The following is a 15,060-nucleotide window of genomic DNA, read 5'->3' as shown; positions in this document are numbered from 1 at the left end:
AGAAACTGCTCATACACCTGGGGATATGCCAGAACTGCAATTAGACACAATGTAGCAGCAGCTTTTTCTTTTAGATTAAATAGGCTTCCGAACGTACAATATTGGTTTAGTGAACTAAAAATATGGTTTAAGCCTCCATACCAATTCTGCCACCACAGCAATAAAGCCAGTTTTTAATTAATTAGTGGTATTTACTTTTAAGTTGCTCTGATTTTGTCTCCAAGTCTTCTTTCCTGGTAGAAAAATATGAAAGAGGAATTTCAAGCCAGAATTAAAATCAACACTTTTAATTAATTAAAATGCATGCATGTTTATTAAATAGAGAGCTACGAATATTCTGACATATTTATGTTAGTATTTTTAAATCACACCATACAAAACAGTTGACTGGTTAGATTCATCTACATGATTTCAATTTCTTATTTAGCATCACTTTGCTACACCTTCACTCATTCTCTGACTCATCAAACATCCATGTGATTGCCGAGCGAGCAGGAAGGTAAGTGCTAGTGTTACGTAATTATTTGCGGATTTAATGTTCATTTGCACACTTAAGCGTTTAATCAGATTGTAGCTCACTGCCTAATGGTATCAAAAAGAGTTTGGAAAAACATCTGCATTTAACCAATAACTACATGCCTGGCAGCTCTAAGCCCTACACACCCATTTTGGTGTTTAATCCTCAAAGCAACCCTAACAGATACGTACTATTTCTATCTTCATTTCTTAGATAACTAAGGTTAGTATCTTGTCCAGGAAGCGAGGCAGTGTTCCGTAGAGTCTACTGTCAGAATATGTGCTTCTAACAACTACATAAAACAACTTGGAAGCATATTAAAATGCTAAAACGAAACAACTGCATCAAAATTCCAAGCTTTAATCTTTCTATCCTACTATTTCATCTCTCCCTTTCTTTTCTTAAAACACGTTGAAAGTGAAGTTATCAGTATTTTTTAAAGTTTATTCATTTGTTTTTAGTAATCTCTACACCCAACGGGCGGCTTGAACTTATGACCCGAGATCAAGAGTTGCACGCTCTTCCAATTGAGCCAGCCAGGTACCTCTCCTTTTCTTTGTTTCAACTTTCCGTTCTGTTTACAATGGGTGAGCCCCTGTATTATTGAGCAAGGAGTCCAAATGTTTCTACAAACCCCAGAGCATGGTCCAGTGCAAGACCAGGTCATTCATGTTCCTTATTTTTGGTGCTGCTAAAAAAGGCTGCCACCCACACAGGCTACAGGCATCTCTTCTCCCTATGGAAGAAATATACTTTTCGCCCTTCCCTCCTTGGCAGGAACCACTGCAAGGCACACTCAGGGAAAGGATATGCTGTTATGTTCTCTGAATTTCATACTCCACTCTCATTATTTAAAAATATTTTAGGAGCCCCTGGCTGACTCATCGGAACGGGGTGTGACTCTTGATCTCAAGGTCATGAGTTAGAGCCCCACGTTGGAGGTAGAGATTACTTTAAATAAGAAAGTAAAAACAAAAATAAATTTTATAGGGGTGCCTGCCTGGTTTAGTCAGAAGCACACACAACTCTTGATCTCAGGGTCATAAGATCAAGCCCCACATTGGGTGTGGGCCTACTTAAAAAACATATATATATATATATATATATATATATATATATATATGAATATATAGTACTATATGCTATGTTCTGTACTATATATATATATATATAGTACTATATGCTATGTTCTGTACTATATATATATATATAGTACTATATGCTATGTTCTGTACTATATATAGTACAGAACATAGCATAACGTATTGAGATGTTGAATCACTATGTGGTACAGCTGAAACTAAAGTAACTTGTGTCAACTAGACTCAAATAAAAAAGTTAAAAATGTATATATTTTATACAGAAGCTGTATGTTTATAGCATCATATATTTAAGTACGTTAGACTTAGTGGCACTTACCACGTAAAATCTATTTTTCAATGAACACTGATGTTTACCACTTTAAAGACACCTGATACACAGAGATCCAAACTTCTTTATAACGGTAACTGAGGGAGCCTTACTACTTAGCTTTACTAATAATTAATTCTTTGCAACCACATTAAGAGATGAAAAAGGAATATATATACACAACTTGGGACAAAGCAGATTCTTCTGAAAAGCAAGCTGGAGAGATTCGTTCTTTCAACGACGTAAATGGATCCGTGAAAATCAGGAGCGCTGTACTCTACGCTGAGCTCCATGTTTGCTGTTGGGGATACGAGCATGACCTGCGCACAGTCCCTGCCCCTACAGAGTGGACAGTCTAGCAAGAGGGATGGAAAATGGACAATTCTATGAAGGCCGTGAAAACACACAGCCGGCCTTGTCACCACACAGCACAGCTGCTCAACCAAACTGGGCACCGAGCAGGAGAGGCAGGGAAGAAAAGCTTCTGGGAAGGAAGTGGACTAGGGACAGGAAATCTGCTGGAGGGAAAGAAACCAGCAAAGGGGAAAGGGACAGGGAAGGACACAGCATCCCAGAGAGAGACCAGCACTGTAAAGTCCAACAGGCCAGACAAACAGGGGCATGCGAAAGGGAAAGTGGGGAGACAGGGAGACTGCTATAGTTGTCAGGGCAACAGGTGACATGAGCTTGGGTTAAGGAAGTGGCAGCGAGGAAATAGCAGAGGGGATGGAAAGAAGTGGATTTTGTGACTGATTAAAGGTGGGGGCATGAGTGCAAAGGGGAAGCCAATGGCCCAGGCTGGGGCAGGCGGGGACATCACAGTACTCTTCCTGGAAGTGAGGCACAGGGGAAGAGGGGAAGGTTTGCGGGAGAGGCCACCGGCAGAGCCTGAGTTGCCTAGAGGAAATTCAAGGAGGCAAATTGTAAATGCAGGTCTGAAGCTTACGAGGAAGATGCAGACTAGAGCTACAGGTTTTGGAGCTCAAAGCACAGTTTAACCCTCACAATGCTTTGCTAACTTCCCTCTGTATTAATTCAGGGGTTAAGCAACCGACTCTTGATTTTGGCTTAGGTCATGATCTCAGGATCGTGAGATCGATACCCACATGGGGCTCTGCCCTCAGCTGGGAGTCTGCTGGAGGTTCTCGCCGTCTACCCCTCCCCCCACTCATACTCCCTCCTACTCTCTCCCTCTCTCGAATAAATAAAATCTTTTCCAAAACTTAATTCAACAAATATTGATTGTGTCCTGCTAGTTGCCAGGCACTGCGCTAGGTACAGGATTCTGTCTGATGCAAATTAGTAAAAAGAAACAAACAAAAACAAACAAAACCAGTTTGACTGATCGTATGAAAGATGAACACAATTTGATTTGACCAAATCCTATATATTTGGCTTAGCAATTAAAAGTCTTGAAGAGTTCCTCAGTCCTGACTCTTATAATCCCCATTTCTCAGAGAGCAATGAGGTAAAAATAAATACGGTAGCATAAATGATGCTTTGGTTTAACTTAGAAACCATGATAAATAATGAGTAAAATCATTTATCCATCCATATCATTCAGGCTGCTGTCTTTTTCCACATAAATGCATTAGGCAGTCTTAAACTGAAAAAAATTCAAGCTGCTCCCCACAAATTGTTGTACTGTGGATGAACACAAGATTCTCTAAAACGAAAGAAAGCTTGATTGGTTTTAACGCTGCCAATTGTTTTTCTTGATTTCTTTTGGCAAGTGGTCATATGACGAGATTGAGTTTAGAAGCATAAGCTACTTTTCAGGGAGTCATTTTCCAAGGTAAGTTTCACGCTGAGAATATGGATGATTATTATGGAAGAAAAGGGAGAACGTTAACTGTAGGCGAAATTCCAGGACGAACTGCTGCTGGTTTTAGATGTCAAACTGGTTTTTCACACGTACACAAACTCAGAAAATGTACCGAAGAAAAGTAATAAAGATGGGTACCTTTGGAAAAAAGTTTACATGCTTGAAAGAAAGAGTATCCAACTCCCACTGCAGAAAAAAAGTGTAATGCCATTAAATAAGAATATTGGAAAGAAAAAAATAAAACCAAATGTACTTTCAGCAACTAACGCCTTCAGCAGAGCTGAGTTCTCCAACGACTACCGAGCAAGAAACCTTAGTCAGTGGGCTGGTCTAGTTTACTCAGTACTTCTTACACTCTGTAAGGTTTTTTCTCTTTGTCTTCAAAACAACCCACTCCAGTCAGTAGGCATTATTGTTCCTATTTTCAAACAGCGAAACTAGGCCAAAAGAGAGGAAGTGAACTGGCCCAGGTCACACAGCCAGACATCTGACTGAGGTCTGTCTTCCGCTAAGGAATATAAACCTATCCTATTTTTATTCCCATTGCTGCTGGTTTGTAGCCCCTAACTGGTTTCTTGGGTTGTTTTAGTCTATTGCCCTATATCTTCTTCATCAATATTCTTCACTTAGAGCATTGTTCACAGTTTTATTTGTGAGTATATTTTTATATTTAATAACTCTTAACTACATAACTTTTAGCTTTGGTTTTCATATGATCCACGTGGGGACTGAGCAAGGTTTTGATGCTCCTTCCCATACATTAATGAGGTCTCTGAGCCTTCAGATCAGACAGACCGAATTTAGTCCCATGTTCACCCGTTCAACTAACTAAGGGCCCCAAAGGCCAAATTACTCTCCCCTAAGAGGCCCCGGCTCCAGAGGCAGCTCAAGGGAAACTTTGGGCAACAGAATCATCCTATTTCCAGACTAGCTTCCCACCACAGTCAGGAAAGCTATTCTATCTTACAGAATGTAGAAAGGAAATGGGTACCACATGGTTAAAACTAGTCTACAAAGATTAAAACAAGAAAATCGACTCTAACAGTTTAATGACTAGCAAAATTACTCTGTTTACCAGCACTTACTTAGAAAAGGCAATCCACATGTACCAGATTCATATGCTTTCACTTCATTACTACCATGTTTGACTGTTGTATGATAATCTCGATCACGATTCCTGCCTCGTGCAACAGAGTGCAAACGTGACCAAAGACGCTTACATATAATTTCAACTTATCGGGACTGAAGAATGCATTCAGTATCTACATCAAGAGTGACAGACCACAGCAGGAAGAGTGAACATAAGATACTTTACCATGTTTAGGTGAGAACGACGCTCTAGATCTCATCAGATTGTCAGAAGCAGGTACCACAAACTCAACTGGCTTCACGTTCTTGTCTGTCAGGTTCCTAAAACCGGCTTGTTGGTTCTCAAATGCACTTCGGATGTGTTCGAGCTTGAGTTGGACGGTCTGCATTTGAACCTGCAGGTTGCGCGAGACTTCTGTGAAATATTTTCTGAACTGGGGTCATTACAGATCTTATGACATTGCTCGGACCCAGATGGTCAGAGAATCAACTTAGAGTTGAAAACAGAACTAAAAAAAAAACTTGGAAAGCAACAGAAAACAGATGAAGATCTCAACCAAAACCACTCAAAGAAACTGATCGAGCGGTCATGACATAGGTCCCTGTCTACAGCGCTGGAAGGAGTGAGGGCTGGAAAAGGTGGCACGTGGAGCACAAGAAAGGCACCCACTAAGCAGTGTCAGAGCACTGTGTGATGTGTTAGCCTGCCCCAGACGTCCTACAGTTCTTGGTGCTTTCTAAAAAGCTCCTCCTAGACCCTCCTAGATGATCTGAGGCAGTTAGGGATTAGCTTGGTTGCTTCCAGAAAAGTCACTTGGTTATTGTTGTGGCCACGTTTCTGCTTTTCTGGGATGTCCCCTAAGATCTGCAGCTAAGCATGGTTTTAGATACTGTTCCAAACTTAAGAGTCAACCACACCTTTTGGTGACAGCATGACAAAAATCTCTTAGCGCCACTGTCGTGAGGGGGCCTCAGGACAGCTCCAGCAGTGTGGACCTGCAGGAACCCGGAGGTCTCTACCTTGTTCACGGCAACATCTGGTTGCACCCCACCCCCAAGAAGCCCCGGATCATTCCTTTACCCCTTCATGCTCAAACTCAGCAGGAAAGCCAGATCTGTATCCACACAGCACCTGTTGCTAGTAAGTGCAGCAGGAAAACAAGCTATTTGGAGTAAAATGCTCTTGACAAGGGCCCAGTGTTGCCCTAGGACAGCCTTAGCCTCTTCTCTAAGGATGCGCAAACAAGGTATGTGAGAACTCCTAATAGGGGAAAAGAGTTGGAGGAGAATGGCATCACAGCTCATTCTTCATTTTATAGCAAGCATAAAGCCTTGAGATGCTTTTTTTTTTCAAGTCTATGTAGTCAGTTACTTTTAAGTAATCTCTGCACCCAACATGGGGTTCAAACTGATGATGCCGAGATCAAGAGTCACGGGCTCCGCCGACTGAGCCCGTGGAGAGCTTCAAGGCTTTGGATCCTCCCACGCTTCACGTGGTACTAATATCACACCTCATCCTTAAGAGAAGCGCATAACTGTGATTTGACATAAAGTCAGCTGTGAGGGAGTGAAACTCTTGTCAACGCTACTGGAATTACAGCTTTAAAAAAAAAAATCTGTTCATTTGAAAAGAAAAAAAACAAACCAGCCTCTTACCTTGAGTTCAGGAGATAAAATTACATCAAATTCATACTGTAGGGTATCGGGGTCATAATTTATAAAGGGCAAAGCCATCTCAAGAAAATTCTCGATGTCTCGGAGGGCTTTCTGAGCATCTTCTTTAGATTGAAACTTATCAATTTCCTGGTTAGCTAGAAGGCATTCTCCTTCATCACAGCACTGGCGAGCCTGATGAGCAAATCACACACAAACACACAGACACACACACACACACAAAACATGAATGAATACATAGAAATACGTTTGTTCTTTAGGAGTGTTTACCAGCCCTGGCTTCTGTGAATCAGAGTTGTTTTCAGAGCTGTTAAAAATAAAGATATCTGGGTTCTGCCCCCAGAAATTCCGATTCAGCAGCTCTGGGCCCTACGCCAGGCGCTGGGATTTCTGCGACGCCCCACAGGTGATTCTGAAGACGCACAGCCGAGGCTGGGAAGCACCATACTTATTTCATAATGAGGAACTCATTCTGCAGTAAAGGGTCTGACCGACCTCACAACACTGACGCTTCAGCCGCACGATCCCGCCCCCAAGTCAGTAAGTGAAACATGGAACGTGTCGGCAAACATAAAGTGTAACATAAATGGGTAGTGATTGCCAAGGACAAGGACACAAGCCTCCTTGCCGAAGAGGGAGATGTACAGATTCAAGTGTTCGTGTTCAGATACGATATCTGCAAATGATAGCCTCATTCTACATTCCACTTCCGAGGCCAGCTCTTCTCTTCACTGCCTAACTCTGAAAGGGGTCAGACCTCTAGCTTCCCGTCACTGTTTAGTTTCTTACTGCGGTACGTACAGAGCGTGGAAGGAGTTTCTGGCTTTAGCAAAACGCCTCTAGGGCTCTGCAGAGTGTGCTGACTGCAAACTACCGCCGGAGGAGAGGATTCACAGATGTACCCAAAACAGAAAGGAAGCCATCACGACAGCGATCTCAATACTTGGGACAGAAGCCAAAACCCCTACCATACTCCACTTGCCACGAACACAGCAAAGGTGCGTGCATTAAATGAACATCATCAAAGCCAATCCTTCAACGTCTCACAAGTTTAATTCCAAAGCTCTCTCAGACCTTTACCCCATAACCATTAAGAAAAAAAAAAAAAATTATCTCCTTGCTCAGAATGTTCTCAGGCCTCATGACACTACCTGCTGTAGGAGCTTATGCATTTTGAAGATCTTGCTGAGCTGTATCCTTTTGGCTTTGATCTCTTTAACCAAAATATCAGAGAGGTACCGGAGCTCGTTGCACCTCTGGCAGATCAAATCAAGGGCATAATGGTGATTTGCAGCAAGTCTGTGTCCGTGTAGTATCACAAAGCGGGCCTTCGCTAACAGATCCTAATTTTGAGAAAGAAGTAAAAACAACAACGGTACGACAGCTGTTCAAAGAGAGGAGGCACAAGAAAGTAATTGAGAAGCAAACAGGTTTAGCAGGGCAGAGAGGGTGCCAGAAATACAATTGCATGTCACACTTCTGCAGGCTCTAAAAAAAGCTTACGGTTGCGTCATGAGCTACAGCAGTGACGCCATCAGGAACCCACGTGCTTCTGGCCCCAGAGCCTGCTCAAGTGTGCATGAGCTTTGCCTCGCCTGATACGGGCGGATTTAGAACAGAACCGCATATACTCAGTGACGTACCCGGGGCCAAGTGCAAGCTAATGGATTTCGTAATCTGGGCCTTGGGAATCTCCTTAGTCATCATCTGCCTCATTACTGTTCGCACCTGAAGTGAACACCGCAGGGTCTCCAAGTCTGCAGGGATCTTAGCGGCCCCCACTCTGTCAACGACCGGCACCCCCACCCCCGGCCCCCCCGCTTGCTCCAGACCTGGTGACTGAAACAGGAAGTGGTGAGGAAATAACTGAAGGGAAAACAAGAAAAACTAAAGCCATAACGAGGAAGTGCCCAGCCCACCTAGCTGGAGGGAAGCCCGTGGTTAAAGCAGGGAGTTTGGGTGTGTGAGGTTTTTTTTTTTTTTTAATGGGTATAGTTTCAGATTTGCAAAATGAAAAACTTCTGGACATCTGCTGCACAACAATGTGACTCTGATTAACACCACTGAGCTGTATACCGGAAAATGTGGAAGACAAACGGCACCAGGGTGGCTCAGTGGGTGAAGCGCCGGACTCCTGATTTCAGCTCAGGTCCTGATCTCAGGGTCCTGAGACTGAGCCCCACGTTGGGCTCTGTGCTGAGCGTGGAGCCTGCCTGAGATTCTTTCGTTCCCTCTGCCCCTCTCTACCCCACTCATGCTCACTCTCTTTCTCCCTCCCTCTTTCTCGTACTCAAAAAAAAAATTTATTTAAATGGTTGTGATAGTAAATTTCATTTTATGTGAGGTTTTCTTTTACCACAAAACTAAAAAAAAAATCAAAACAAAAATAACACTCCAAACTGCCCTTATTTCCAAGCCAATTTGCCTTCTCTCTCTTTTTTTTTTTTTAAAGATTTTATTTATTTGACAGAGATCACAAGCAGGCAGAGAGGCAGGCAGAGAGAGAGAGGAGGAAGCAGGCTCCCTGCTGAACAGAGAGCCTGATGCAGGGCTCGATCCCAGGACCTTGGGATCATGACCTGAGCTGAAGGCAGAGGCTTTACCCACTGAGCCACCCAGCTGCCCCTTGCCTTCTCTTTCTACCACGCCACAGGGATTTATCAATTGCCACACAGTCACAACAACCTATAAGCATAATTCTAGAACTGCAGCTGCTGCCTCACAAATTCCATTTTTAGACACTTACAGTATACCCACAAATCTACTTGTTTGCTGGGAATGCACCTTTAAAAACACCTATGACAGAAGAGCAAAGCTAGTTTGTTAACTATGAAAGCCTTGAGTCCAAGCCTTTAAGACCAGCAAAATGAAAATTGTTGGCTCTTTTGATTATTTATTATATGTTCATCTATCCCAGGTACTGTGCTAAGTGTTTTACCTACAACATCTAAGAGAATCCTCACAATCATTCTGGAAAGTAAATAACTTTATCCCCAATGTATAGATGCAGACAGCAAGGCTGAGAAAATTTAATCAATGTACCCAAGGTCACAAGGCAAGTAAGACTAAGCAGACTCATCTGTCTGAATGGCTATCTGCTTCAACTGCACAGCCACAGGATGGATAGTTAAGGAATTATGTTCATGTCTATTTCCATCATTTCCAGTACCAAATAGCATTCTTTTTTTTAAAGATTTTATTATTTATTTGAGAGAGAGACAACACAAGCAAGGGGAGAAGCAGAGAGAGAGGGAGAAGCAGGTTCCCCACCGAGCAAAGAGCCTGACACAGCACTGGATCCCAGAACCCTGATATCATGACCTGAGCCAAAGGCAGACACTTAACACACTGAGCCACCCAGGCGTCCCTCAAGTAGCATTGTTGATGGGCATTTTTTCCTAGCTTCTTCAAAATGATTTACATCTTTGTTCCTAATGACAGGTCTGAAACCGTTCATATCATCTCAGAGGCCACCTATGACAAGCACAGGGCACATCTGCAGTGTCACATCTGGCTCACCTTGATCAGAAAAGAATATAGAACAGTATTATAAACCAATTATACAGACTACTGTGATGAAAGGTGGCCCATAAGGGCTGATATTACGGAAAACTATCAAAATGTAATTATTAGAATAGTGAACATCTCAGATGGGATCTTACCTGAGAATTTTCATCTAAGTTTTCCAATTTCTTTATTTTTTGTTTTACTTGACCTATGTTCCCTGTTACATCTGCCAACTCTGCTTGCTGGTTCAACATAAGTTCAACTTCACTCACAAGCTATAAATAGGAAAAAAAAATACAAGTCTTAAAAGCATACAAGGTATTAAGCATTTTCCCTTTAATCTAGTTTTGTAGGAAATGCTAATAAAAAGGACAGCAACACAGAAACATGGCATGTGTGGAGAATACTTTGTTATTTTATTCGCAGAAACTGCTATACTCTATTAAAATCTAACCTCCTGGATCTCAGGGTGTGCTCATGAGATAGAAGATATCACTATGTACACAGGCAGGTATATGTGGACGTGTACCAAAGGATATGCATGTGTATTTACTTGCATATTATATTCCCAAGCTCTGTGGTCAGTGGTCCTGGGAACAAAGACCCTCCAGTAGTAATGAACACAACTGGAACCTAGAAAAGGAACCCAGGGCTCCTCAGCCAGATGGATGATTCCAAGACTAAGGCAGAGTACGTATGAGATGAACTTGGAGTATCTCTTTATTCCAGAAAGTAAGGAAGTGATAACAATAAAAGAAGTCTGGCCATATCACAAGGACACAGTAGTCAGTCTGAAACACCAAAATCATGAAGAACAACAAAGAATGACAAACCACCACAAAACTGGGAAGTCACGAACCCCCAAATCAGATAAACAAAGAAACGGGGAGAAGGGAGAACTCTGGCTCCCAGCGGCATGTCTGTGGGAACTGGGAAATATGGAGGGCAGAGTGAAGTGGGAAAATCAGCATTTTGCAACCATCATAGTAAGGACGGGTTGAAGCAAGAATCATTAATCGATGCTAAACCCACCCAGAACTTTTGACAAGCAGCAAGAAGTTTACATGACCTTACATTTTCTCCCCACCCATTTCCTACTAGTTACAAGCAGAAGGAGAGTAATGATACCGTGGAGAACTTCTACAGCACCCCGACCGGGTGATTAGAGCGCACATCAACAAGCGGGGGGGCAGGAGGACCCCACTTACCACTGAATGGAAGAACACGTCGCTTACATAGTACATGTGCTGGTCACACAAAGATTAATCTAATCGTGAGAAAATGTCAGACAAATGGGAAACGAAGAACATTTTATGTGAAAAAGAACTGTACTCTTCAAAAATGGCAGTGTCATAAAAGACAAAGAAAGGCAATGGAAATCTTCTGGATTAAAGGGGACCAGACATGACAATTTATACAATACCTGACCCTCTAAGGCTGAATCCTGTACTGGAGGGGGAAGAGATGATAGAAATGACATCACTGAATCAATCACTAAAACTGGAATACCAACAGTAGGTCATGTAAAATACTGCATCCTTTAAATGTCCGGAATTTGATAATTGGACTGTAGTTATGCAAGAGAAAATTCCTATCCTGTATATTCAAGAATATTTCAAGTTTGAGAATATGTAAACTCGTCTGGATGGCTGGAATTTGCAAACAAGATTTTTTTGAAGTTAAGCTCCTACCTATAGAACCTATTTGCAGGTGACCATGAGATACAGATCATGTCCGTGAAATTCAAATCCAAGACCAATGATGAAACACTGATTAGAGGCAACAAGGATTTAAAGAAACAATAGAACTACAGGGCAAGAATTTTCTCTGGGTGGCAAATTAACAAGGAAGTAGAGGCACAATGGGTGTGCTTGGGAAGGAGTTATTTTTGCATGTGTTCGGTTGGGGAGAAAGACACAAATATCCGGAAGGCCCAAGAGCAACCTGGCCTATTCTTTCCTTAAGGAAGGTTTCACAGAGAGCACCACATTCCAAAATCTGCTGGCATCAAAGGAGGGAAAGGGCTGGAGGCACATGATTCCATGTTCAGAACAGATGAAACACCGAGCAAGTGTGAAAGTCATGGGTGGGAAACAGGCTGACCCCATTCAAGAGAGAAAAGTAGGGAGACTTCCTCGGACCTCCTGGTAAAGTACTATGAGAGAGACTGTGAGAAGCCTGACCACATGTGATGCATTTTCCAGAAGCATCTGACAAGAAGGTACTTCTTTGTAACCTTTACCATAATGTATAATTAGACACGGTTTCACTTCATGCATTAGGCTTTTCATAGAAATAAATTATTGGATCTGAAAAATTTTCTGTTATATCATGTTAAATATGGTCACTATAGGTATATGGTATTAAAAAAAAATCAAGAAGGAAGTGGGTATTATTTCCTTGGAAAGCTGGAAGGAAATTTCAGGCTGAAAGCATTTTATATGTAAAATAAATTACAATAATAAACATCAGGGTGAACAGCAACTTACATGTTAGCACTCACGTGCTTTCTTATAGGACATTAGTAAGCAAGAAAGACAACTTGGAGAGGCGGGTGGGGGGATGGGGGTAATTGGGGGATGGGCATCAAGGAGGGCACATGTTGGAATGAGCCCTGGGCTTTACAGGCAAGTGACAAATCACTAAATTCTACCCTGAAACTAATAATATGCTATATGTTAATTAAACTGAATTTAAATAATTTTTTTAAAAGAAAGACATCTTGGCAGGGTTCACTCACAACTGCCCCCTCTTCATCTCTCTCTGGGTATAAATGGGCATCTTGTGAGATTATATTTCTGATGATCAAGGAGTGAGAATCTCTGACATAATGGAAAAAAAAAATGTGGAAAGGAATGTTTTTACTGACCTCTTGAAAATCCTGCTCGAACTTCCATAGTTGCAAATACTGCTGCATTTTTAGTTGGTGTTTCTCCCAAAATCCATCAAAAGCTATCTCCATATCATGTACTTGAGTCAGCAACCTTAACAAAGGAAAGTCATTAGAATCCCTTCCCGTCTTGTAGGTATGACCATAATCCCGGTCTGGACATTAAGAATTAGAGGCAAAGTCAGAGGCCGTGACACTTGGTCCACGAAGAGACCATCGATGTCCACAGAACCTCTTGTACAAGCAAACTATTCTCTGGGAGACAACCAGGGAAGGTGTTCTGATTCCCAGAGGTCCAGGAATATTTTCACGCCTAACAGATGGCAGCAAAATGCATAATTCCCTTTCAGAAGGATAAAATAAGAAACTCCAAACCAAAAGGAGAGTACTCACTTGTTAACAGTCTGCCAGTCCCCATTCACGTGGTGACGGTGTTCGAGCCTTGAACCGACAGGGTCTTCGGTGCTGGGCACTTCCAGACTTGTGAGGAGGATTTTCCCCTCTTTGGTTACTGCTGTAATATCGTTCTGTAAAAAGGCACAGTGGGATGAGGAAGCCTGCTAGTAGCCTAATCGGAATGACCTAAAGAGAAGGAAGCATACACCTACAGCACGCAGAAGACAAACGGTCGTCCTAGAACAGCCTCTACTGAGGACATCAGTGCCACAGAATTCAAAACCCATGAGGATCTCCAAGAAGCCTCTGGCTGCTGAGACAGATGCTGCAATCACTGTTTTTACAAGATCTTTATGGGCGGAAGTACTTCGTGCTCCATTGTCGTTTCCTTCTCTTACTGGTAGAAATTTCTAATTTATTCTGTTCTACGAGTATTTTTAATGTGCTCCAACAAAGCAGGAGTAGCGCGGCACATTCAAATGGAGTCCAGTCAAAATGACAAGGCGGAAAAATTCACCACAAAAAAAAGAACAAGAGGCAGTACCAAAGGCTAGGGACCTAATCAATACAGACATTGGTAATATGTCAGATCTAGAGTTCAGAATGACGATTCTAAAGGTTCTAGCCGGGTTCGAAAAAGGCATGGAAGATATTAGAGAAACCCTCTCGGGAGATATAAAAGCCCTTTCTGGAGAAATAAAAGAACTAAAATCTAACCAAGTTGAAATCAAAAAAGCTATTAATGAGGTGCAATCAAATATGGAGGCTCTCACTGCTAGGATAAATGAGGCAGAAGAAAGAATTAGCGATATAGAAGACCAAATGACAGAGAATAAAGAAGCTGAGCAAAAGAGGGACAAACAGCTACTGGACCACAAGGGGAGAATTCGAGAGATAAGTGACACCATAAGACGAAACAACATTAGAATAATTGGGATTCCAGAAGAAGAGGAAACAGAGAGGGGAGCAGAAGGTATGTTGGAGAGAATTATTGGAGAGAATTTCCCCAATATGGCAAAGGGAACAAGCATCAAAATCCAGGAGGTTCAGAGAACCCCCCTCAAGATCAATAAGAATAGGTCCACACCCTGTCACCTAATAGTAAAATTTACAAGTCTTAGTGACAAAGAGAAGATCCTGAAAGCAGCCCATGAAAAGAAGTCTGTAATGTACAATGGTAAAAATATTAGATTGGCAGCAGACTTATCCACAGAGACCTGGCAGGCCAGAAAGAGCTGGCATGATATATTCAGGGTACTAAATGAGAAAAACATGCAGCCAGGAATACTATATCCAGCTAGGCTATCATTGAAAATAGAAGGAGATGGGGCGCCTGGGTGGCTCAGTGGGTTAAGCCGCTGCCTTCGGCTCAGGTCATGATCTCAGGGTCCTGGGATCGAGTCCCGCATCGGGCTCTCTGCTCAGCAAGAAGCCTGCTTCGCTCTCTCTCTCTCTGCCTGCCTCTCTGTCTACTTGTGATCTCTCTCTGTCAAATAAATAAATAAAATCTTTAAAAAAAAAAAAAGAAAGAAAATAGAAGGAGAGATTAAAAGCTTCCAGGACAAACAAAAACTGAAAGAATTTGCAAACACCAAACCAGCTCTACAGGAAATATTGAAAGGGGTCCTCTAAGCAAAGAGAGACCCTCAAAGTAGTAGATCAGAAAGAAACAGAGACAATATACAATAACAGTCACCTTACAGGCAATACAATGGCACTAAATTCATATCTCTCAATACTTACCCTGAATGT

The 15,060-nt window shown here is 42.2% G+C and overlaps 1 protein-coding gene across 12 annotated transcripts in view; it reads right to left on the bottom strand.

The window, feature by feature from the left end:
* MCF2 (MCF.2 cell line derived transforming sequence) overlaps positions 1–15,060 on the bottom strand; it is a 103,661-nt gene that overhangs the window by 33,136 nt on the left and 55,465 nt on the right. For 8 of the 12 annotated variants that reach the window (XM_047716210.1, XM_047716207.1, XM_047716203.1 and 5 more), the window contains 8 exons: positions 13,306–13,439; positions 12,892–13,006; positions 10,178–10,297; positions 7,667–7,858; positions 6,498–6,689; positions 5,068–5,236; positions 3,891–3,938; positions 196–233 (listed from right to left, as the gene is read on the bottom strand). In XM_047716210.1, the coding sequence (XP_047572166.1) occupies positions 196–233; positions 3,891–3,938; positions 5,068–5,236; positions 6,498–6,689; positions 7,667–7,858; positions 10,178–10,297; positions 12,892–13,006; positions 13,306–13,439 (1,008 nt within the window). The remainder of the gene's footprint in view (positions 1–195; positions 234–3,890; positions 3,939–5,067; positions 5,237–6,497; positions 6,690–7,666; positions 7,859–10,177; positions 10,298–12,891; positions 13,007–13,305; positions 13,440–15,060) is intronic. The other 4 variants (XM_047716208.1, XM_047716209.1, XM_047716215.1 and 1 more) reach the window with 1 other exon arrangement.

The sequence above is a fragment of the Lutra lutra genome, chromosome X, assembly GCF_902655055.1.
Source record: "Lutra lutra chromosome X, mLutLut1.2, whole genome shotgun sequence".
Lineage (NCBI taxonomy): Eukaryota > Metazoa > Chordata > Mammalia > Carnivora > Mustelidae > Lutra > Lutra lutra.
This window is presented reverse-complemented; position numbering and strand designations above follow the sequence as displayed.